Source organism: Haliotis rufescens, unplaced genomic scaffold, assembly GCF_023055435.1.
Source record: "Haliotis rufescens isolate VD_foot unplaced genomic scaffold, xgHalRufe1.0.p SCAF_15, whole genome shotgun sequence".
Lineage (NCBI taxonomy): Eukaryota > Metazoa > Mollusca > Gastropoda > Lepetellida > Haliotidae > Haliotis > Haliotis rufescens.
The window spans coordinates 17843178-17866310 of record NW_025963835.1 but is presented as its reverse complement, the minus strand read 5'-3'; the positions used below and the strand labels follow the sequence as shown (position 1 = coordinate 17866310).

Below are 23133 nucleotides of genomic sequence, written 5' to 3'. Positions count from 1 at the left end.
CTGTGTCTGAGTGGGGTATTCATGTTAAACTGCGGCATGGTATCTCAGTGAGCTAGCACTATAAATCGGCATCGGTCCGGACTAGTACAAGCAGCCACACACATACACACACGTACATGCACGTCGCTATATAAGTGCAATAATCTTGGACGCGACGTTAAACCCAATTTCACCTCACCACCTCACACTTTTGCTCGAAGGCAATGATAAATCCGCCATGACGTTATTGTTGGACAAAAGGTCTAAATGTTGTCACGTTTCTGTTTACGAAAGCTGGAACATTATGATAATGAAAGCTGTTTCTTTTTCAGATTCAGTTGCGTTTAGGCGATGCTGTGTATCTGTCCTCATTACAAATTGTCGTGAACTATTTATACTTTGTTTACTGGCGCCATTTGGGACTTTTTCTTACACACGGGACAAGCTTACATATACAAAGCAAATAAACACGTGAAGTGACATTGAAAGAGAGTGTGAATTTTTTTAGTCTCTGTTCCCAGTTAAAGTCCGGCGAATCGTCGAAACACAACACGCGTTGAAAGGACTTTAAGTCACGTGATGTAGAACATCTCACCGATCATGATGGGGAAATGTGGAGGAGTTTTTCTAAAGATAAATGGGCTTGCTTATTTTCCCCTTTCTTTGGAAAACCTTTAAACCGTACCACGTCACGAGAATCTTCTGATCTACTGTATTCATCTCTTGCTGGTGAACGGAAGAGGCAACAGCAAAAACACCTCTTCATTTTGGAATATTTCGTATTTATTTCATCATTCCAATTCTTGAATTTTACTTTCTTAAGTTAAGAGAAGGTGTCAGATCTAAAAAAATAATTATGAATTTTCAAATATCCTTGCTGTTTGCTGTCGTCTGCTACATCTTGGTTGCCATGGTGACGGCGAGGGGTCGCATGGTGGACCCGCCCAATAGGTCAAGTCTCTGGAGATATGGGTACAAACTACCGGTGAACAGAAACGATTCCGATATAACCTGCGCTGCCAATTTGGTAAGTATACATTTATGCAGTTGTTCTTTCATTGCTGTTCGGACCGCCTCCGTGGACTGGTGACAGAGCGTCCGCCCGGAGAGCGGAAGGTCCGGGGTCCGATCCCTGGCCGCGTCATACCAAAACACGTTAAAAGATGGTACTTGTTGTTACCCTGTCTGGGGCTCGGCATTAAGGGGCTAAAACAAGGACTGGTCGGCTCGGAGTCAGTATACTGTGTCTGAGTGGGGTATTCATGTTAAACTGCGGCTTGGTATCTCAGTGAGCTAGCACTATAAGTCGGCATCAGTCCTGACAAGTACAAGCAGCTACACACACACACACACACGCACGCACGCACGCACGCACGCACGCACGCACGCACGCACGCACGCACGCACGCACTCACACACACATGCACGTCGCTATATAAGTGCACTAACACCTTGGACGCGACGTTGAACCCAGTTTCACCTCACCTCACCTCATTGCTATTCGAGATAGACGTCTTTCTGACTCTGCTTCTATATATACACTCTTGTTCTCTGAAATGAAGCAAAACATTTTGTGGGGGAAACAACCCATTTAAATTTGGCGTGCAAACGATAAGTCTTTTGTATATGTAGAACTTGGTTACCTGTAGATTTAACAGCGCTAAATTGAATGTGAGGGGAAAAGGGGGTTAACGTCGCCTTCAAGATTATTGCACTTATATAGCGACGTGCATGCACGTGTGTGTGTGTGGCTGCTTGTACTAGTCCGGATTGATGCCGATTTATAGTGCTAGCTCACTGAGAGAACATGCCGCAGTTTAACAGTACCCCACTCAGACACAGTATACTGACTCCGAGCTGACCAGTCCTTGTTTAAGCCCTTTAATGCCGAGCGCCAGACAGGGTAACAACAAGTACCATCATTTAACGTATTTTAGTATGACGCGGCCGGGGATAGAACTCCGGATCTCCCGCTCTCCGGGCGGACGCTCACCTACTGGACCAAAGAGGCGAACCCAGAATAACTTCTGCGGTTGAGCCTGGTCGGCGGCACCATATACCTCTGTTAGAGAGAATATGTTTCTTATGCCAAACTAATGATATTAGAGACGAGCATCACTATTTATTTGTATGCGAATATTTTGTATATGTGAGAAAGAAATTATTGCTATTATACTGTCTAAACAGCCCTTTTATGTTCAATATGATAAATGTATTTAAAATTAAATATACCATTATATTATAGAAACTTCTAGATTTTGTTGTATACTGATCTCTGATAACGACCTCATTATGCGACCCGTGAAGATCCGGGTAGAATAGGTCTTCAGCAACCCATGCTTGCCGTAAAAGGCGACTATGTTTGTCGTAAGAGGCGACTAACGGGATCAGGTGGTCAGACTCGCTGACTTGGTTGATTCATGTCATCGTATCCCAGTTGCGTGGATCGATGCTCATGATGTCAATCACTGGATTGTCTGGTCCAGATTCGATTATTTAGAGACCGCCGTCATATAGCTGGAATATTGCTGAGTGCGGCGTTAAACAACAAACAAACAAACAAATAAACTTCATCATGGTATGCTATGTAGCCTTCAGTGAATATGGTCAAATCATATGTTTCAATCAGAGGTAGTTATTGTAATTTGAAGGTTCTGATTGACCAATCAGATTTGAATACTATCCAAAATTCATGGTAGAACTTCCTTAGGCCACAGGCGTTTTTGAAAATGTAGTTGCGGATATGGGGTAGATGTTGGCGGGGCACACACAACACAACACTACTTCAGATCACAGGACAACCATCTTTATTCGGAGTGTATCGTAAAATCTGAAAATATGATACAAAAATAAAAGTAAAAAAAAAGAAAGTATTTTTGTAAAAAAAAACATAATATAGATTTCGTAGAGATTACACACAATTACTTCGCAAGAGTTCATTTTACCAGCCAGCACATTAGCACTAACTATAAATAGCAGGTAGCACATTAGCACTAACTATAAATAGCAGGTTGTAAACTATTTCTGAATAACTATATAAAATTGCCATTTGTAATTACTATGTGAATACATTACACATTCACAAAAAAAACATTGATTTAGAACAATAACTAGATACTAGTTATTAGTTTGGCTCATATATATATATATATATATATATATATATATATATATATATATATATATATAACCATGAAGATACAAATAAATCAATTCCATGATTACCACAATTATATTTATTTCTCAAAATCGGCACGAAGTTTAAAAATACCCACGTTTGAGCATCACAGAGCACTTATACTTTAACATAGGCTTAAGGTAGTCGCAGCGCAAACATCGCTTTGAGGAAAGGAGCCCAGGAAATTTGCAGTCCAAGCAAGTTTAGCTCAAGTTATTCAAACACTACATAGTTTAACTGTGGACTCAATTCTAATAGTTATGGATGCTCCATTTCAGTTTAAAACACGATACGAATTAAAACATCTTGTCAAGGACCCTGTTCCACAAAGCGATCTTGGCGCTGACGTGATTTAACTCCCACACCGAAACATAGACTCATGACAGCCGTTGCGCTAAGGTTATTTATACAAGGACACCCTGTGCTAAAAAAAAGACAACCCTATAAAGCATTGGCACGTCGGTCTGAAGACCGGTTTAAATTTCCATCCAATCTTATTAAATTCAAATCTTAGTTCTCGCTATCTTAGAATCAATCGCACTGTCGTTCGGGATACCCCGTGTTAACCTTTTCGAGGTTGCATGATTAGAAAACACGTTCCGACTGTCACTTTCCTGATCTGGTAGAGGACGCTCTGATTGGTCGGATCAAAGGCGTTCTGGCGTGACCCGTAATGGAATGTCCTCAGATCTTTGTCAAGCGGTAGCGAGAACTATGATTTGATCTGAAAGTGATCGATTCCCATCATGGGTGCAATGTGTATTCTTGACATTGTATATTGCTGGAATATAGCGAAAAGTGGCGATAAACCACACAAACACACACACATACCAAAACATATTTCACCGCTCCCCTCGTCCCCTTCCAGATCCCTTACCTCCCAGATATGGACGAATGGTGCGGAGCGTGCGGTGACCCACTTTTCACACCACGTGACCACGAGCTGCACGGGAAATACGTGCCACGCTATTTCGTCACGAGGACCTTCAAAACACGCACCATGTGCGTCAGCGTACAAGTTGACACTTTTCTGGGCGGGTACTTTGAATTCAGTGTGTGTCCTCATAATTTCCTCAACGAGGCGGTGACTCAAGAGTGTTTCTCGGAGTATCAGCTGAACATCGTTGGGCACGGAAGAAGATATTATCCCCGTCAAACAGGTCTACATCAGCTGAAGCTGGTCATACCCCAGGACCTCACATGTCGCCATTGCGTCCTGCAGTGGCGCTGGGTCACAGGTAAGAATCATCAATCTAACACCAGAGCCACTCGTGAAGATCCGGGTTAGAATAGTCCTTCAGCAACACATTCTTGTCGTAAGAGGCGAATAACGGGATCAGGCTGTCAGACTACCTAACCTGGTTGATGCATGTCACCGTATCCCCACTGCGTGGATCGATGCTAAATCACTGAACTGCATGGTCCAGATTTGATTATTTACAGATCGCCGTCTTATAGCTGGAATATTGCTAATTGCGGCGTTAAACAACAAACACCAGTTCCCACTTTCCACGGAAAATGATTTCTCGATCTGCTTTCTTAAACCTGCACGGTAAGACTTCCGCCCGTGACCACTGCCTCGATTTTTTTTAAAAAGTATGTAAAAAATATTTATGTAGGGTTATTTGAAGCTGGGGTTTAGGGCGGAAATCTTTCCACCAATGCCGTTCGGCTTCATTCGTGACCAACTCATGTTATTCCGGGACAAGCTGAAGAGCGACTCGTGCCCCTCTCGTGGCCATATTTGCGACTGGGTTCCGTCTAAGCACAAACGGGCATGGCTAATTGTCAACTCGTTGCGTTATGATTCACGTATATTTCTCCCATATATCATATATATTCCAGATGCTATTGAAAACACATCGGGACTTACATTATTATACATGTACAGTATGGTAAAAGAAACGCACAGGTAGATTTTTAGTAAATCTATTGTACCTAATAAAGTCGATATATTTAATTTAATATAGATTCAAATATGAAATTTTGGAGCTCGATAGTCACATGTTGTCGTTGTACAAAGGCATTGAAAACTGTTCATTGTCATGTCACATAAGGTTGCGCTGAACTCAGTATCTCGTGTGTCCGGCCCGGGCAGCAATCACGGCTCTGTATCTCCTCGGCACTGACTGGATAAGTGTACGAATTCTGTCCTGCGGAATTTTGCGCCATTCAGCTTGTAACGGGTTGGCCTGTTGTGGGAGTGTCAGCGGCATGTTCTGACGTTGACGTACACGTCGATCGAGTCCATCCCAAAGGTGTTCGATCGGGTTCAGATCTGGAGATCTCGACGGCCAGGGAACGTCGTTGATGTTGGTATTATGAAGGTAGTCTACCGTGACACGAGCTGTGTGCGGTGGAGCGTTGTCCTGTTGAAGTAGTGTAGGATATGGCCCCTCTACACCATGACACTACCGCAACCGAAATTGTCGAATTCACGTACACAATGTGGGGCAAAACGCTTATTTCGACGACGATAAACACGTTGTCTTCCATCTCGTCGGGGAAGAAGAAATCGTTATTCATCGCTAAACCACTATCGTCTCCACAGTTTCTCAAATTCTAAGGCCGTAAGGTATGGCACCAACGCAAGCGTCGCCGTCGGTGGATCTGTTGCAAAACAGGGGCGATAACCGGTCTTCTGGGTCGGATTCCTGCCTCGCGAAGATGGTTCCTGACAGTCTGGTCCGATATCCTCCTCAAACCTGGGATGCGTCCCGCAGTCTCCGAAGCTGTGGCATTGCGATGACGTAGGTGGAACAGTCGAATATAGCGATCCTGTGCAGGGGTGGCAACTATTGGTCTGCCGTTTCTCGGACGATCTGCAGTGGAATTGAACTGTGTGTATCGTTCCCAAAGGCGGCAAATGGTGCTGTGGTGGACGTTGAAGTGGCGTGCAACAGAAGACTGCGATTCCCCCCTTTGGATACGTCCTATGGAGTCTTGGCATTTTCGAACTTGAAAAATGTTGACAATTGAATGACAAATTATTGGCTTATGCTCGCCTTTTATAGCCACTACCACGAGTTACGAATGCCATATCTTGCGCGTGCATTTTGCTTTACGGAATTCCCCATGACATTTTTGTTATGTGAAAACAATGCCGTTAAAGACATTGCAAATCGACAATGGCTGCGTTTTGACGCACTGGTACTGTTTGTCGAATATCAGGCCACCAACATTTTCCAAGAACATATATCCAATTTATATACCGGATTGTGTGTGTAGTCAGGTTCAATGAACTACATACTAACCGTGTGTTTCTTTTTTTGAAGAGTGTGTGTAAAATCAAACATTATATTGAGGGATTCTTTGGCCAAAGTAATTCTGATAGGTTTGTCGTTTTTTCGCACATAACATTCATCGATAGGGGGACGAGTCTTCTTGCAGGTTGCGGAAAGGGGCGAGTGATGACAAATGGTTCGGTTTGACCCTGAATGAGTGTGAGTGAGTGAGTGAGTGAGTTGGGTTTTAACGCCACTTTTAACAGTATTCCAGTTATATCGAGGCGTGTCAGCTTAATGTGGGAGGAAAGCCCGAAGTAATGCAGGTCTGAGACGTTTACCACTTTGGTGAAACCCACGAGCATATTTGATATTTGATATGACGCATAGTTTTATTTTAAGAAAATATATATTAACACACACACACACACACACACACACACACACACACACACACACACACCCCCCCCCCCCACACACACACACACACACCCCCACCCCACCCCCTGGAATACTGCTCACTGCGGCGTCGAAAACCATTCACTCAAACACCGACTCGGGGTCATATATTACACAGGTGTTCAGATCCATGCACATAGAACGACGATTTGTGTCAGCAGTTTGGGTTGTCGCACACAAACGAGTTACAAACAAGCTTACGTGTCATGTCTGCCCAGACCGCATCTCTATAAAACCAGTTAGATGTGTGGCAGGTGCCGTGTTGGGGAAATAACGGGTTGGACAGACAGTGTAATGACCTCAGATCATGATGGACAGCATGCCTGCTTGTCGTTGCTTGGTTACCTCTACGCAATATATTGGTTATTTCGTCCGTGGTGTATTAAATACTTCTATAACCCGGGATTGCTTCGTACCCTCTTTAACAGAAACCAAGAATTTTGGTAACTATTTATTTTTTGCAGAGAATCAAATGTAACCATCGATTGACTAAATAATATATACCTCGTTATGAGTTCCTCTTCGAACAGGGAGGACCCAGTCGCCACCACTGATGCATGAGAGAGAGAGAGAGAGAGAGAGAGAGAGAGAGGGAGAGGGAGGGAGAGAGAGAGAGAGAGAGAGAGAGAGAGAGAGAGAGAGAGAGAGAGAGAGAGAGAGGAGCGATGAACGTGATGAATACACTTTCCAAACGATGTGGGTCTAGGGTATTTATCATTATAGAATGGAGATTTAATACACGAGGTAATCGAGGATACTTTCTTCGAAACATTCTTATTTCCATTTCCAAACAAATACAGTAAGTTTGAGGAGCAACCCTCGCATGAGCCCTCGCTTCAACATATACTCTGCTTCTATTTATCAGACATCTATTCATCAAATTCGGAATGCATGCGGTTTCCTTTCCCAAGGACCTGTTTGTACCCCTATGAGTATCGGAACTGTGCTGACATCGCCATTGCCCCGCCGTCGAAGAGTCCATCTACATACATTCCGCTTTATCGAATGTAAACCTCTGTTCACTAATTTGAAACGTATTAAAATTTGAGTTGAATAAATGCGTTTGCATGTTCTTTCTGGGAGACTACTACATGTTCACCTACACACTCGCACTTACTCAACAAAACACTCGCTCTCAGACAGACCTAGTTCGCCTACACACTCGCCCTTACTCAACAAAACACTCGCTCTCATACAGACATAGTTCGCCTACACACACGCCCTTACTCGACAAAACACTCGCTCTCATACAGACCGAGTTCGCCTACACACACGCCCTTACTCAACAAAACACTCGCTCTCATACAGACCTAGTTCGCCTACACACACGCCCTTCCTCAACAAAACACTCGCTCTCATACAGACCTAGTTCACCTATACACTCGCCCTTAATCAACAAAACACTCGCTCTCATACAGACCTAGTTCGCCTACAAACACGCCCTTACTCAACAAAACACTCGCTCTCATACAGACCTAGTTCACCTACACACACGCCTTTACTCAACAAAACACTCGCTCTCATACAGACCTAGTTCGCCTACACACACGCCCTTACTCAACAAAACACTCGCTCTCATACAGACCTAGTTCACCTACACACACGCCCTTACTCAACAAAACACTCGCTCTCATACAGACCTAGTTCGCCTACAAACACGCCCTTACTCAACAAAACACTCGCTCTCATACAGACCTAGTTCACCTACACACACGCCCTTACTCAACAAAACACTCACTCTCATAGAGACCTAGTTCGCCTACACACACGCCCTTATTCAACAAAACACTCGCTCTCATACAGACCTAGTTCGCCGTCACACACGCCCTTACTCAACAAAACACTCGCTCTCATACAGACATAGTTCGCCTACACACTCGCCCTTACTCAACAAAACACTCGCTCTCATACATACCTAGTTCGCCTACACACACGCCCTTACTAAACAAAACACTCGCTCTCATACAGACATAGTTCACCTACACACTCGCTCTTACTCAACAAAACACTCGTTCTCATAAAAACCTAGTTCGCCTACACACTCGCCCTTACTCAACAAAACACTCGCTCTCATACAGACCTAGTTCACCTACACACTCGCCCTTACTCAACAAAACACTCGCTCTCATACAGACCTAGTTCGCCTACACACACGCCCTTACTCAACAAAACACTCGCTCTCATACAGACCTAGTTCGCCTACACACTCGCCCTTACTCATCAAAACACTCGCTCTCATACAGACCTAGTTCGCCGTCACACACGCCCTTACTCAACAGAACACTCACTCTCATAAAGACCTAGTTCGCCTACACACACGCCCTTACTCAACAAAACACTCGCTCTCATACAGACCTAGTTCACCTACACACTCGCCCTTACTCAACAAAACACTCGTTCTCATAAAGACCTAGTTCGCCTACACACACGCCCTTACTCAACAAAACACTCGCTCTCATACAGACCTAGTTCGCCTACACACACGCCCTTACTCAACAAAACACTCGCTCTCATACAGACCTAGTTCGCCTACACACTCGCCCTCACAGACAAAACGTTCGCTCTAATACAGAACTAGTTCACCAACACACTCGCCGTTACTCAACAGAATACTCGCTCTCATACAGAACTAGTTCACCTACACACTCGTCCTTACTCAACAGAATACTCGCTCTCATACAGACCTAGTTCACCTACACACTCGCCCTTACTCAACAGAACACTCGCCCTCACAGACAAAACGTTCGCTCTAATACTCGTCCCCACACAGACCTAGTTTACCTACACACTTACAGAGACCTGGTTCACCTCATACCTCACACTCGCCCTCAGACAGACATACTTCACCAAAACACACGCCCTTACCCAAAAGAATACTCGCCCTCACAGACAAAACGTTCGCTCTAATACAGAACTAGTTCACCAACACACTCGCCCTTACTCAACAGAATACTCGTCCTCACACAAACCTAGTTCACCTACACACACGCCTTTACTCAACAAAACACTCGCTCTCATACAGACCTAGTTCGCCTACACACACGCCCTTACTCAACAAAACACTCACTCTCATAGAGACCTAGTTCGCCTACACACACGCCCTTATTCAACAAAACACTCGCTCTCATACAGACCTAGTTCGCCGTCACACACGCCCTTACTCAACAAAACACTCGCTCTCATACAGACCTAGTTCGCCTACACACTCGCCCTTACTCAACAAAACACTCGCTCTCATACAGACCTAGTTCGCCTACACACACGCCCTTACTAAACAAAACACTCGCTCTCATACAGACCTAGTTCGCCGTCACACACGCCCTTACTCAACAGAACACTCACTCTCATAAAGACCTAGTTCGCCTACACACACGCCCTTACTCAACAAAACACTCGCTCTCATACAGACCTAGTTCACCTACACACTCGCTCTTACTCAACAAAACACTCGTTCTCATAAAGACCTAGTTCGCCTACACACTCGCCCTTACTCAACAAAACACTCGCTCTCATACAGACCTAGTTCGCCTACACACACGCCCTTACTCAACAAAACACTCGCTCTCATACAGACCTAGTTCGCCTACACACTCGCCCTCACAGACAAAACGTTCGCTCTAATACAGAACTAGTTCACCAACACACTCGCCGTTACTCAACAGAATACTCGCTCTCATACAGAACTAGTTCACCTACACACTCGTCCTTACTCAACAGAATACTCGCTCTCATACAGACCTAGTTCACCTACACACTCGCCCTTACTCAACAGAACACTCGCCCTCACAGACAAAACGTTCGCTCTAATACTCGTCCCCACACAGACCTAGTTTACCTACACACTTACAGAGACCTGGTTCACCTCATACCTCACACTCGCCCTCAGACAGACATACTTCACCAAAACACACGCCCTTACCCAAAAGAATACTCGCCCTCACAGACAAAACGTTCGCTCTAATACAGAACTAGTTCACCAACACACTCGCCCTTACTCAACAGAATACTCGTCCTCACACAAACCTAGTTTACCTACACACACTCGCCCTTACTCAACAGAACATTCGCCCTCACAGACAAAACGTTCGCTCTAATACAGAACTAGTTCACCAACACACTCGCCTTTACTCAACAGAATACTCGCCCTCACAGACTAAACGTTCTCTCTAATACAGAACTAGTTTACCCACACACTCGCCCTTACTCAACAGAACACTCGCCCTCACACATGAATACTCCACCCACAAACTCGCACTTACTCAACACTGCACTGGGGGCACAGGTGGCCCAGTCGTCTAAGGCAACGCGATTCGCTGTGCAGAGTTGCGTCCCTTGAACATGCCAGAAACCTATGATTGTGGGTTCGAATCCCGGTTCGCCCCGATTATGTTTCTAGGTTTGTCAGCACCCACCGTGCTCGTGGGTTTCACCGAAGTGCTAAACGTCTGAGACCTGCATCACTTCGGGCTTTCCTCCCACATTGAGCTGACACGCCGTGATATAACCGGAATACTGTTAAAAGAGGCGTTAAACCAACTCACTCACTCACTCACTCAACACAGCACTCACCCTCACACAGACCTAGTTCACCTACACACTCATCCTTACTCAACACAACACTCGTCCTTACAGAAACCTGGTTCACCTACACACTCGCCTTTACTCTACAAAGCACTCGCCCTTACAGAGAACTGGTTCACCTACACACTCGCCTTTACTCTACCAAACACTCGCCCTCACAGAGACCTGGTTCACCTACACACTCACCTTTACTCTGCAAAACACTCGCCCTCACACATGAATACTCCACCCACAAACTCGCGCTTACTCAACACAGCACTCGCTCTGATACAGACCTAGTTCGCCTACACACTCGCCCTTACTCAACAGAACACTCGCCCTTACACAGACCTGGTTCACCTACACACTCGCCTTTACTCTACAAAGTACTCGCCCTTACAGAGACGTAGCTCACCTACACACTCGCCCTTACTCAACACAACACTCGCCCTTACAGAGACCTAGCTCACCTACACACTCGCCGTTACTCAACACAACACTCGCCCTTACAGAGACCTGGTTCACCTACACACTCGCCTTTACTCTACAAAACACTCGCCCTTACAGAGACCTGGTTCAACTTACTCAACAACGAACTCCCTTCCACCCTCAACACCTCTAACACGTTCGCACCACACTCGCTCACAATACTCACTTAAAAGTTCACGTTCACGTTCACGTGTGCGCGCGAGCACACTCGCACGCACGCACGCACGCACGCACGCACGCACGCACGCACCCACGCACGCACGCACGCACACATACACATGAAATACACACTTGACAACACACCATTCACTTGGTAGATAAAATGCACTTTTGAAAACAGATACCTGAAAATATGCAAATACAGTCCTGTCCCATGATTTACGGCGAGTCCCTTTTGCACATAGAAATGCCACGTCAGTAACGCCAAGATCGCGTGAAGCGAGTGTGTCCGTATGAGACACCGACGACTCTATTAAACAAATACAGCGAAACGGGTCGAGGAATGAAAATTTTAATGTTATTTCCGAAAAAAAGCTGTGACGTTTAAACTTTACGAGACAGAATATATGAGAAGACATGACACTATTGTGACCGAGTGTCTCACATGAGAGACAAGGTCGAGGACGTAAAGCATGCACAGTGGCAGAAACGTGAGCAATATGCCAATGGTCGTGACATCCTGTTACCACAGAATGAACATGTCCGTCATTTCAACATGTACATGCCATCCTTTGCTCGTTTGTTTGTTAAGCGCCGCACTCACTAATCGAGGCCGGAACAGACAATCCAGCGATTGATATCATGATCACCGATCTACGCAACTATAGGATACGATAATATGCATAAACTAGCTAGACTCATTAACCATCTTCCCGAGGAAAGGGAGTTAAATGACTTTAAAAGTCCAGTTTCCACCCTTGCCAAACTAGGTTGGAATTTCTGGGCTTGATCGAAGCGCCACCAGTGGCTATTATGAGTTATGTCCCTTCTATGTCCCTCCTATTGACCAATCAGATTACACCTATCATATCACATGCATTTGCTTCAAACAAAATGGCGGCGGCCAGTCAAGACGACCTGATCGATAATCAAGATCTATATTGAAATAAAACGATACTTACTTCGCGAAATGCATGAAATCACGTGATCACCTTGATTAAAAACATGAAGAGATCTGGAAAATATCTTTTGAAGCTAAGTTGACAGTAGACATGCTTTGCAAATCCTGCATTCGACCGAAATCTGCACAGTTTACGAATTGGATGATTTCATGCGCGATTTTGATTGGACTATGCATAGACTCGTTAGTCCAGCCAAAATATAACTCCATACCTGCAGCCTAGATCGGCAAGGGTGGAAACTGGACTTTTATATACAGTTAACTCCCTTGCCTCGGGAAGATGTATTCCAGCTGTATGACGGCGGTCTGTAAATAATCGAGTGTGGACCACGCAATCCATTGATTGATGTCATGAGCATCGATCCGCGCATAAACCGGCATACCCGGCGGTAGGGTAGCCTAGTGGTTAAAGAGTTTGCTCGGAGAACCGTGTTCGATTCGCGACATGTGCTCAATGCTTGTTTGATCGTTGTTTAACGCCGCACTCAGCAATATTCAAGCTATGATGCCCGATTCCTATTTCTGGTTTCCACCGCCGTGATATAGATGAAATATTGCTGAGTGCGGCGTTCACCAACAAACAACCTCCCAATCTTCTTTCAACCAAGCCAGAGACCATATACCGGTATATGGTCTCTGACCAAGCATATGCTGCTTGGGACGTATTCTAACTCGGAACCCTAAGCGTTTGTTTGAGGAGGGGTACATCTTGTAACAATATTGTGCAATGAATACGACAGAGCGTATAATCAATTCATTTTTTTAAATACAACAATTTTTCTTTTCTGTCCACAGACCAGTATCTTCTTGCTGACTGCAACACCTACCTCATTCCGCCCAGAATATGCTACGCTCCAAACGAAATCCGCAACTGCGCAGACATAGCCATTGCACAACGAAGCGCAAAGAGAGTGCCCCGAAGGAGGCGAGTGCGACCACGACCGCTGCCGGAGATGGACGATGATTTGTTGCCTCTGTTCTTCCTATCCCAAGGCTCGCCAGACCTAGCCGCTCTTCTCATGATGGACGCGTAGATTCACGCTCTACATATCTAATAATAATTAAGTTATACGCTGCTGGGACAGTCACTATTTCAATATGAATTTTGAATTAACATCCAAAATACGAGATATGTATTTACTCGTCCCTGGTGTGATCTGAATGCATAACAACTCTGGAAACATGTTAATTTTAAATCAAGTTGCATCATGTTTGCTTGCTTGTCTCCTGTTATTTTAGATATTTCTTTTCCCGAACGCTGGTGTCACCGCCACCCAGGCCATCACAAAGAGAGCCATCGTGCATGAAGAACACGGTGGAATAAGATCTAAATATGGACACTTATTATCAATATGTCGAATGTACTTATCTCATGAAGCAGAAGTATGACAAATAAAGTAAAATCTTTTCATTTTTTCACCCTTCGTTATCATTTTCTCTGTTTATTTCTACTGACTTTTAAGGCCTTACACACTCGCCACTCCTTCGTTAATTGGAAGGAATATTCGTCCTCTATATATTGATGTTATTCAATAGAATTAGATCGTGTCCTCAATATATGACAAACCCTAAATAGGACGTCGTCAGGTGAACTTTGTAACCAGCCAATCAGAGTGGTTTCTAGGTTCTCAGTGCGAGTGAGTTCTGTGTCTCGAAAATGAACTTACGCGGGCAGTTACGAATGGATAACGGTAATGGAGCTATGATTTGGATATGTTTCACCCTGTCGGTCTTTAGCGTCTTTCCATCAACGCCATAATACTTTCTTTTTTAATGGATTACCATTTCGATTCACAAATATAAGTAAACCTGGCCAAACTTTTGTCAATCTCATTTAAATCAGATCTTAGTTCTCGCTATCGCTAAACAAAGATTTGAGGACATCCCATTACGGGTCACGTCAGACCGACCTTGCGCGAATTTTGACCGACCAATGGAAGGACTGACAAGAAGTCGACATTAGCGAATCAGAAGGTAGCCTTCTCGTGCTTTACGGCACTAAATTCAAATTGGCGACTATGCTTCGAAACATATTTGGACAAATTCTCAATTTAACATTTTAAACCTGGACAAAAGAACATTCTGGAGTGGCTAATAGATGGACTAAATTGTATGGATTCAGTCGTTAAACCCGTAACTATCGTTCGGAATACCACGTGTTAAAGTTTTCGAGGTTGCATGATTAGAAATCACATTCCGACTGTCACTTTCATGATCTGGTAAGCGACGCCCTGATTGGTCGGATAAAAGGTCGACGTAACCCGTAATGGGATGTCCTCAGATCTTTGTTTAGCGGTAGCGAGAACTAGGATCTGATTTTAATGAGATTGAGCTTTTGAAAGCTGTCATCTGATAGGCTAAAAAATCCACGCACCCGTTAGTTTGATTGGGCTGCCAAAGTTCGCTGACGTGACCTCCAATGGAGAAATACATTGCAAGTAGAGAGGCAGACAGATCGTCACCATTTCCCGAAAGCCCAAGACAAACCACATGCGCTTCCGTGATGCCATTACCTTCGGTTCACACTGTGAAGATCTGGGTTGAAATTGGTCTTCAGCAACCCATGCTAGTGGTAAGAGGCGACTAACGGGATCGGGTTGTCAGGCACCCTGTCTTCGTTAATGCACGTCATCATATCCCAATTGCGTACATCGATGCTCATAATGCCAATCACTGGATTGTCTGTCTAGACTCGATTATTTACAGATATACTATTCGTCTTTAAACAATAAACAAACAAAATAAAATTCGGTTATGGGAAAACAGCATGCCTACTTCAACCACAAACATTCTTCAAGTAATTTACTTGCTCCTGGTATGATGAGAAATATAAATGAATTCCCGGTCTCATGACAATACTTGTAGCCTGGGAAAACACATGACCTTAACAGTGAAAGTCCTATTACTCTTTGATACGTACGGTGGCCCATAAGGGACATTGAGTCTGTTTTTCAATATTTTGATATTTCACTTACTGTTATCGTAACCATTTGCAAATTAACACGATTTGTCATACAAATATGTGATAAATCATGTACAAAGAAGATATTAAATCGCTGAAAAGTAAAGCCAAAATGTCAGAAGCTAAAATGAAAATGTCAAAAACAAAAACGAAAAGGTCAAAAACTAAAATGAAAATGTCAAAAACAAAAGCGAAAATGTCAAAAACATAAAATGAAAATACAGAAAACTATTTCCACCGCGGTGGAAATAGTTTTCTGTATTTTCATTTTAGTTTTTGACATTTTCGCTTCACATTTTAGCGATTCAATAGCTACTTGAAAGTACATTTTTCATGTTTTCGGTTGTTTTTATACATGATTTATCACATATTTGTATGACAAATTGTGTTATTTTGCAAAAGGTAACGATAAAAGTAAGTGAAATATCAAAATATTTAAAAACAGACTCCATGTCCCTTATGGGCCACCGTAGATACGAACATTCATTTCTGCACTTGTGTCAGACCTTCCTGGATGCTGACATTACTTTTGGTTTAACGCCTTTTTTAACAGTATTTCATTTACAGAGCTCGAGATAATCCTAGCGTATCAATACGCAACACAAACTATAAAGACGCTTTTGAAATAAAATTAATGCGTATATTATAACTGTTAGCTAAACAGTTGCCAATATTGCACATGTTATATAAAACGATTGTGTATCAACCGATCGCCAAATTCACTTACCGACAGTTACATTCAGAAACGCTTGTGTGACAAACATACTGATAGATGCCAATTGAAAAGCACATCGTGTACACCGCCGTCATATGGCTAGAATATTGCAGATTGTGGCGTTAAACAACAAACAAACTAATTTCGGCGAACTAATTTCGACTCCAACCCAAACCCACTCACGCATAAACCCCAAATCAAAGGTAACCTCTCCAGTTACCTCACGTATGGGATTGAATTGTTGAGCCGCGCATTGTGGCCGTGGATGTCTACTGTATTAACTTCTGTATCTGACCAGAGGCCGATAAATAAACTTTGCATAGACTTGACGTACCTGACCTACCCTATAGCCTGGTGGAGGCGGTATGCGGGTCAACCGTCATCAATATCAACACCTGGTCATGTTAACTTGATCATGTGACTACAGGCGCACAGCTACCCCCCAGAGAAGAGGTGAAACTACCCGACCATGTGGAAAATACCGTTACTCGCAGCCTTGTTATGCATTTTCTTTCAAGGTAAGTTGGTGTCGAAGTGTACAAGTATTGTGGACAATCTGACCCTATTTAGGACAGATTCCACGCAACTGGGTTATGTACTGTCTTGAAGATAACTGTAATCTTATTGTATACCGTATTCATTGTAATAAACGCAGGTGGTATACTGATATGGACATGCAGTTTGTTTAGGGTGAATGGAAAAGGGTCTCAGAGTTCAGAATATTTTTAGAAATTTATCAGTTTATTTTGTTGTTCTTTTATTAACATTTTACAAAAAAACATAATAACTGTGACCTCAAGATGGTTTGAAATAATTTAACATCGACCAGAAGCAGAATATTGTTTTATGATACCACGTGTATCGTTAAAGTATACGATAAACCGGTTAAATACTTATTGATATTTAATATTTAATATTTACAGTAAGTGGAAGCTGTTTGTCATGATACCATGTTTAGAGTGATGAGATTTTTGTATAAGGAAAATGGTTTCACTGGAATTATATTACTGCTGTACGTGAAGGTTTCCTTTATTTACTATAGTTTTTTCGATATTTTTTTCAGTAATTTATATTCAAATCGCAGCCTTTTCTCAACGCTTTTGAGATTTGTGTTAAGTTGTATTCGGGATTCAGGGTGAGCATTGAGACTCAGAGTGAGAGAAAGGTGTTTGGGACTCGGAGCGAGGGTCACAGGCCCTTGCGTCGTTATTTAAATATTTCCAGATCAATTGATATGACGAGTATCAGTAATGCACCATCCTTGGACAGTGACACCCCCAGTACAGTGTGGGTGGGAAGATGACGTCATACATACATTGCACGGTTACCACTTCGGTGAAACTCACGAGCACGGGTAGAGTGCTGACAAACCTAGAATCATGATGATCTGGTATCATCAAGATACCCTGAGGTGTAATTGCAATGTTGTTCACAGCGGCGTTAAACCCAACTCACTCACTCACTGCAATGTTTACTTAATAGTGAGTGTGTGAGTGAGTGTGTGAGTGAGTGAGTGACCACAGCCAGGTCGAGAAAATCCTCCTACAGCGCTGTTAAAGTCTTAAGACCTGTATTAGAATTAGTCTTCAGCAACCAAAGCTTGTCGCAAGAGGCGAGTGAGTGAGTGAGTATGGTTTTACGCCGCTTTTAGCAATATTCCAGCAATATCACGGCGGGGGACACCACGCAAGAGGCGACTAACGGGAGCTTGGGTGATGTCATCGTATTGCAATCAAAGATCATAGATCAAAGCTCGTTATGTCAATTACTGGTCCAGACTCGATTATTTTTAGACCGCCGTCTTATAGCTGGAATATTGCTGGGAGCGACATTAAACAACAAACAAACAAATAAAACTCTCCTAGCCATGCATCTTGCCATCAGTTTCAGACAGCAAGATGTCCGTGTGTACGAGGCAGGATTCCCCAAGCAGCATCTCATACATCGTGTGCTACACCGGATGCTGCGGCAGCAACTACACGACCCATTGCTGTAACACTACAACCATGTGAGACCTACTGTCTAATCACTCAACGGGCTGTCGAAGATATTAATTGGTGATGATGTGTTAAATACAACATGGGAAGAAAGGCCACAAAACCGTTTCCATAATCTCAAAAACTCTCTGCTAACAGTGGAGTCCATTACGATTACTACCACATGATAAGTGTTTATGAATCATTATCAAACAGTAATGATACCAGGTATTCGCGAAAAGCACCCGTCATAAACACATGCAAAGGCAAGCCATTTTTCATTTGACGAAAGAACCACAGGAACATGTGGTACAAATCAAAATTAAGGAATTTAATAGGACATCATTTCGGTCACAGATGCGTCAAATCTGGATATGTCCTTGACATGTCTACTGTAAAACGTTTTGAAAGCTTTACTGAGCACGGGTGGCCAAGTCGTCTAAGACGCCGCGATTCGCTATGCAGAGTTGCGTCCCTTGGGCACACCAGAAACCTATGAATGTGGGTTCGAATCCCGGTTCGCCCCGATTATGTTTCTAGGTTTGTCAGCACCATACCCATGCTCGTGGGTTTCACCGAAGTGGTAAACGTCTAAGACCTGCATCACTTCGGGCTTTCCTCCCACATTAAGCTGACATGCCGCGATATAACTGGAATACTGTCACTCAATGAGGCCTTGAATGTTGTAACCCTGAATAAATAGATCTAAATAGGAAGCACATCAGGCAGTTTCACTGGCCTCTTTTACTTCTAGATCAGGTGGGTAAATCAGTGGACGGAAGAAGGCTACTTGACATCAGTTGGAGAAACTAAATTAAAGGGGGACTTCACGGCCTGTATGTTTATACATTGTAATGAGAGCACGTATGGTATTTAGGTGTAATCTCTATGTCATTAAGGCACACATTACTGCTAGATTGATAAACATAATTCAGTCAACAAACAAAGTGGTGTTTGAATGCTCAATTAAATTTGTATGACTGAAATGGTCCTACCTATTCCCCTTTGTCTTTTAATAAAATTCTATTGTTTGCCTTTGATCGAAACTTCCAATAAACGATTGATGGATCACCGAATCTTAAAAAAAATAATTCCAGATTCAACAGATGCGAGTGATTTCTCTGACTCTAACCATGTTATGTTTGATACATACTTTCTCGATAATTTGGATAATGACCAACAGTTCCGTCACACTTGCCCCGTGAAGATCCTGGGTAGAATAGGTCTTCAGCAACCCATGCTGGCCGTAAAAGGCGACTCTGCTTGTCGTATGAGTCGACTAACGGTATCGGGTGGTCAGGCTCGCTGACTTGGTCGATGCATGTCATCGTATCCCAATTGCGCGGATCGATGCTCATGACATCAATCAGTGGATTGCATGGTCCACACTCGGTTATTTACAGACTGCCTTCATACAGCTTCCCGAGTAAAGAGGGTTAACTGACTTTAAAAGTCCAGTTTCCACCCTTGCCGAACTACGCTGGTATTATGGAGTTACATTTTGGCTGGACTAACGAGTCTAGTATGCATAATCCAATCAAAGTCGCGCCCCGAAATCGAAATCCGGTTCGTAAACAGATTTCGGCCGATTGCAGGATTTACAAAGCATTTGCACCGCCAAAGGGTTGTCAACAGATATTTTCTAAATCTTTTCATGTTTTTAATCAAGGCGATCACGTGATTTGATGCACTTCGCGATGTAAGACCCGTTTTATCACAATATAGATCTTGATTATGGATCAGATCGCTTGACTGGGTGCAAATGCAAGTGATACTTAGAGGTGGAATCTGATTGGTCCATAGGAGAGGCATATAAGGGACATAACTCGTAATAGCCACTGGTGGCACTACGATTGAGCCCAGGAATTCCAGCCTAGTTCGGCAAGGGTGGAAACTGGACCTTTAACTGCACTATTTGGCAACTGCACTACGATAGCAATCATGGTGGTTTATATGCACCTAAAGCGGAACAGAAAGAGCAAGACTCATTTTGATGGGTTGGCGGGGCGGTCGGGTAGCCTAGTGGTTAAAGCGTTCGCTCGTCACGCCGAAGACCAGGGATCCATTCCCGACATTGGTACAATGTGTGAAGCCCATTTTCTGTTGTCCCCCATCGTGATATCGCTGGAATATTGCTAAAAGCGACGTGAAACCCAATCTTATTAAAATCAGATGTTAGTTCTCGCTACCGCTAAACAAAGATCTCAGGACATCCCATTGCGGGTCACGTAAGACCGACCTTGCGCGAACTTTGACCGTCCAGTGGAATGACCAATCAGAAGGCAGATTTCTCGTGCTTTACGGCGCTAATTCAAATTGGCGACTATGCTTCGAAACATATTTTAACAAATTCTCGATTACAAATTTGAAACCTAAACAAAAGAACATTCTGGAACAGATGGTCTTGATTGTATGGATTCACTCGTTAAACACGTAACTATCGTTCGGAATACCCCGTGTTAAAACTTTCGAGGTTGTATGATTCGAAATCACATTCCGACTGTCACTTTCATGATTTGGTAAGCGACGCGCTGATTGGTCGGATGAAAGGTCATTCTGACGTGACCCCTAATGGGATGTCTTCAGATCTGTGTTTAGCGGTAGCGAGAACTAAGGTCTGATTTTAATGAGATTGCGTGAAACCATACTCACTCACTCACTTGATCGGTTAGCTATCCTATCATCGTTCCGTGAGTCTTGTTTCCGGGATTTATAGCTTCCATTGGATCCATTCACAAAAGGGAGGTCGGGTAGCCTAGTGGTTAAAGCGTTCGCTCGTCATGCCGAAAACCTGGGTTCGATTCCCAAAATGGGTTATATAATGTATGAAGCCCATTTCTGTTGTCCCCCGCCGTAATATTGCTGGAATATTGCTAAACGTGGCGTAAAACCACACTCACTCACTCACTCCATTTACAGAACATTGAACTGTATCACTCTCTCGTTCACAGGGCAAATGTTACCATGGCGACAGAAATCATGCCGACTACAGTTCAGCCCAGGTGGATCGTCGTGTGCGCCTTGGTGGGGAGTGTTATAGTTGCAACTATCATCGTCACCATCGTCTTGTACTTTGTGTGTTGTGCTCCGCTGTCTGTGTGTAGAGGTCACGCGTCACACAAATCTGATCCCACAAAGGCGGATGAAGGTTATGATGGTGAGTGTGTGAGTGAGCGCTTTGGGTTTAACTCCGCTTTAAACAGTTTCCAGTTATATCACGGAGTGTCAGCTTCATGTGGGAGGAAAGCCCCGAAGTGATGCAGGACACACACACACACACACACACACACACACACACACACACACGCTCGCGAACCTAGAACACGAACCGGGATTCGAACCTATAATCATAGGTTTCTGGCGTGCCCAAGGGACGCAACTCTGCACAGCGAATTGCGGCGCGGCAAGCCGTTATGATGTCTTGATGCGGTGAGAATGTCTTGGGTAACACCGGGCCAGATTTGGCCTCCAGGACCAAGGACTGTCGCAGAGTCGACCTATGGGGATCGGGTGGTCACAGTGTATGGCCTGGCTGATTGTATGACATCGTACCCCGACGGCATGGGACGTCGCTCATGCGTTCAAACACTTTATTACCTGGACAAGAGTCCGTTATTTACAAACAGAACACGTGATATGGCTGACTGTGGCGTGACATAGCATTCACTCCCTCACTTTGTGTTCATGATAGTTGGTGCACAATACCAGGAAACAAGTCGTCAAACTGAGGATCTCACAGACACATGTACAAAGATTAAGCTATGTAATCAACATTTAGATCTGTTCTTTGTCACATTTGTATTTGTACATTATCACATTTCATACCTGTTCAATGTCACATTTCATACCTGTTCATTGTCACATTTCATACATGTTCATGATCACATTTCATACATGTTCATGATCACATTTCATACCTGTTCAGTGTCACATTTCATGCCTGTTCAGTGTCAAATTCCATACCTGTTAAATGTCACATTCCATACCTGTTCAATGTCACATTCCATACTTGTTAAATGTCACATTCACTACCTGTTCAATGTCACATTCTTTACCTGTTCAATGTCACATTCCATACCTGTTCAATGTCACATGTCATACCTGTTCAATGTCACATTCCATACCACAATTCCATAGCGAGCATAGTGGTTAAAACAAATGTGATTCCGGTTGGCCTTTTCAGAAAGAAAATTGTAAAACATCACCTCACCAAACAATGTCAGGGATCAAACTGTTGATGTCCTTTTTTCACAGGTGTGGTAAAAAGCGATTATGACAACGACCAAGCCAACCCATTCCACAGTGAACTCCAGGACCAACAAAGCAAATACTGACACGACGTGTTATACTAAACTACTCCACCATTGATAAGGATGTGTGTATTGTACCTTCTCACAATATGTCAAGTGTATATATAATAAAATGACATATCTGATTATCCCTACCAAAAGTTGAGAACTTTCCAAGACGA

General features: G+C 43.6%; 2 protein-coding genes across 4 annotated transcripts; both read left to right on the top strand.

Moving 5' to 3' along the window:
- Positions 1-381: 381 nt before the first annotated feature.
- Positions 382-14274, top strand: LOC124138663. Of its 2 annotated transcripts, none has more exons than XM_046505421.2 (3): positions 382-1006; positions 4026-4395; positions 13805-14274. In XM_046505421.2, the coding sequence occupies exons 1-3, from the start codon at positions 836-838 to the stop codon at positions 14041-14043; spliced, it is 780 nt and encodes a 259-aa protein (XP_046361377.1). In that variant the 5' UTR covers positions 382-835; the 3' UTR covers positions 14044-14274. The 2 variants fall into 2 exon arrangements, with proteins under 2 accessions (XP_046361377.1, XP_046361378.1); XM_046505422.2 differs by lacking the exon at positions 13805-14274 and adding an exon at positions 7706-7894 and having other exon boundaries at positions 406-1006.
- A 2741-nt stretch (positions 14275-17015) lies between these two features.
- Positions 17016-23133, top strand: LOC124138747. Of its 2 annotated transcripts, none has more exons than XM_048395916.1 (4): positions 17016-17204; positions 18571-18694; positions 21614-21827; positions 22917-23133. In XM_048395916.1, the coding sequence occupies exons 1-4, from the start codon at positions 17156-17158 to the stop codon at positions 22923-22925; spliced, it is 396 nt and encodes a 131-aa protein (XP_048251873.1). In that variant the 5' UTR covers positions 17016-17155; the 3' UTR covers positions 22926-23133. The 2 variants fall into 2 exon arrangements, with proteins under 2 accessions (XP_048251873.1, XP_046361550.2); XM_046505594.2 differs by having other exon boundaries at positions 17018-17204; positions 21614-21819.

Excerpts from the sequence above, each read along its gene's own strand:
- LOC124138747 (XM_046505594.2), top strand. The coding sequence starts at position 17,156 with ATGTGGAAAATACCGTTACTCGCAGCCTTGTTATGCATTTTCTTTCAA. Across the intron at positions 18,695-21,613 it reads TGCTGTAACACTACAACCAT|GGCAAATGTTACCATGGCGA; the intron begins GTGAGACCTACT and ends TCTCGTTCACAG. Across the intron at positions 21,820-22,916 it reads GGCGGATGAAGGTTATGATG|GTGTGGTAAAAAGCGATTAT; the intron begins GTGAGTGTGTGA and ends CTTTTTTCACAG.
- LOC124138663 (XM_046505421.2), top strand. The coding sequence starts at position 836 with ATGAATTTTCAAATATCCTTGCTGTTTGCTGTCGTCTGCTACATCTTG. Across the intron at positions 1,007-4,025 it reads TAACCTGCGCTGCCAATTTG|ATCCCTTACCTCCCAGATAT; the intron begins GTAAGTATACAT and ends GTCCCCTTCCAG. Across the intron at positions 4,396-13,804 it reads GCAGTGGCGCTGGGTCACAG|ACCAGTATCTTCTTGCTGAC; the intron begins GTAAGAATCATC and ends TTCTGTCCACAG.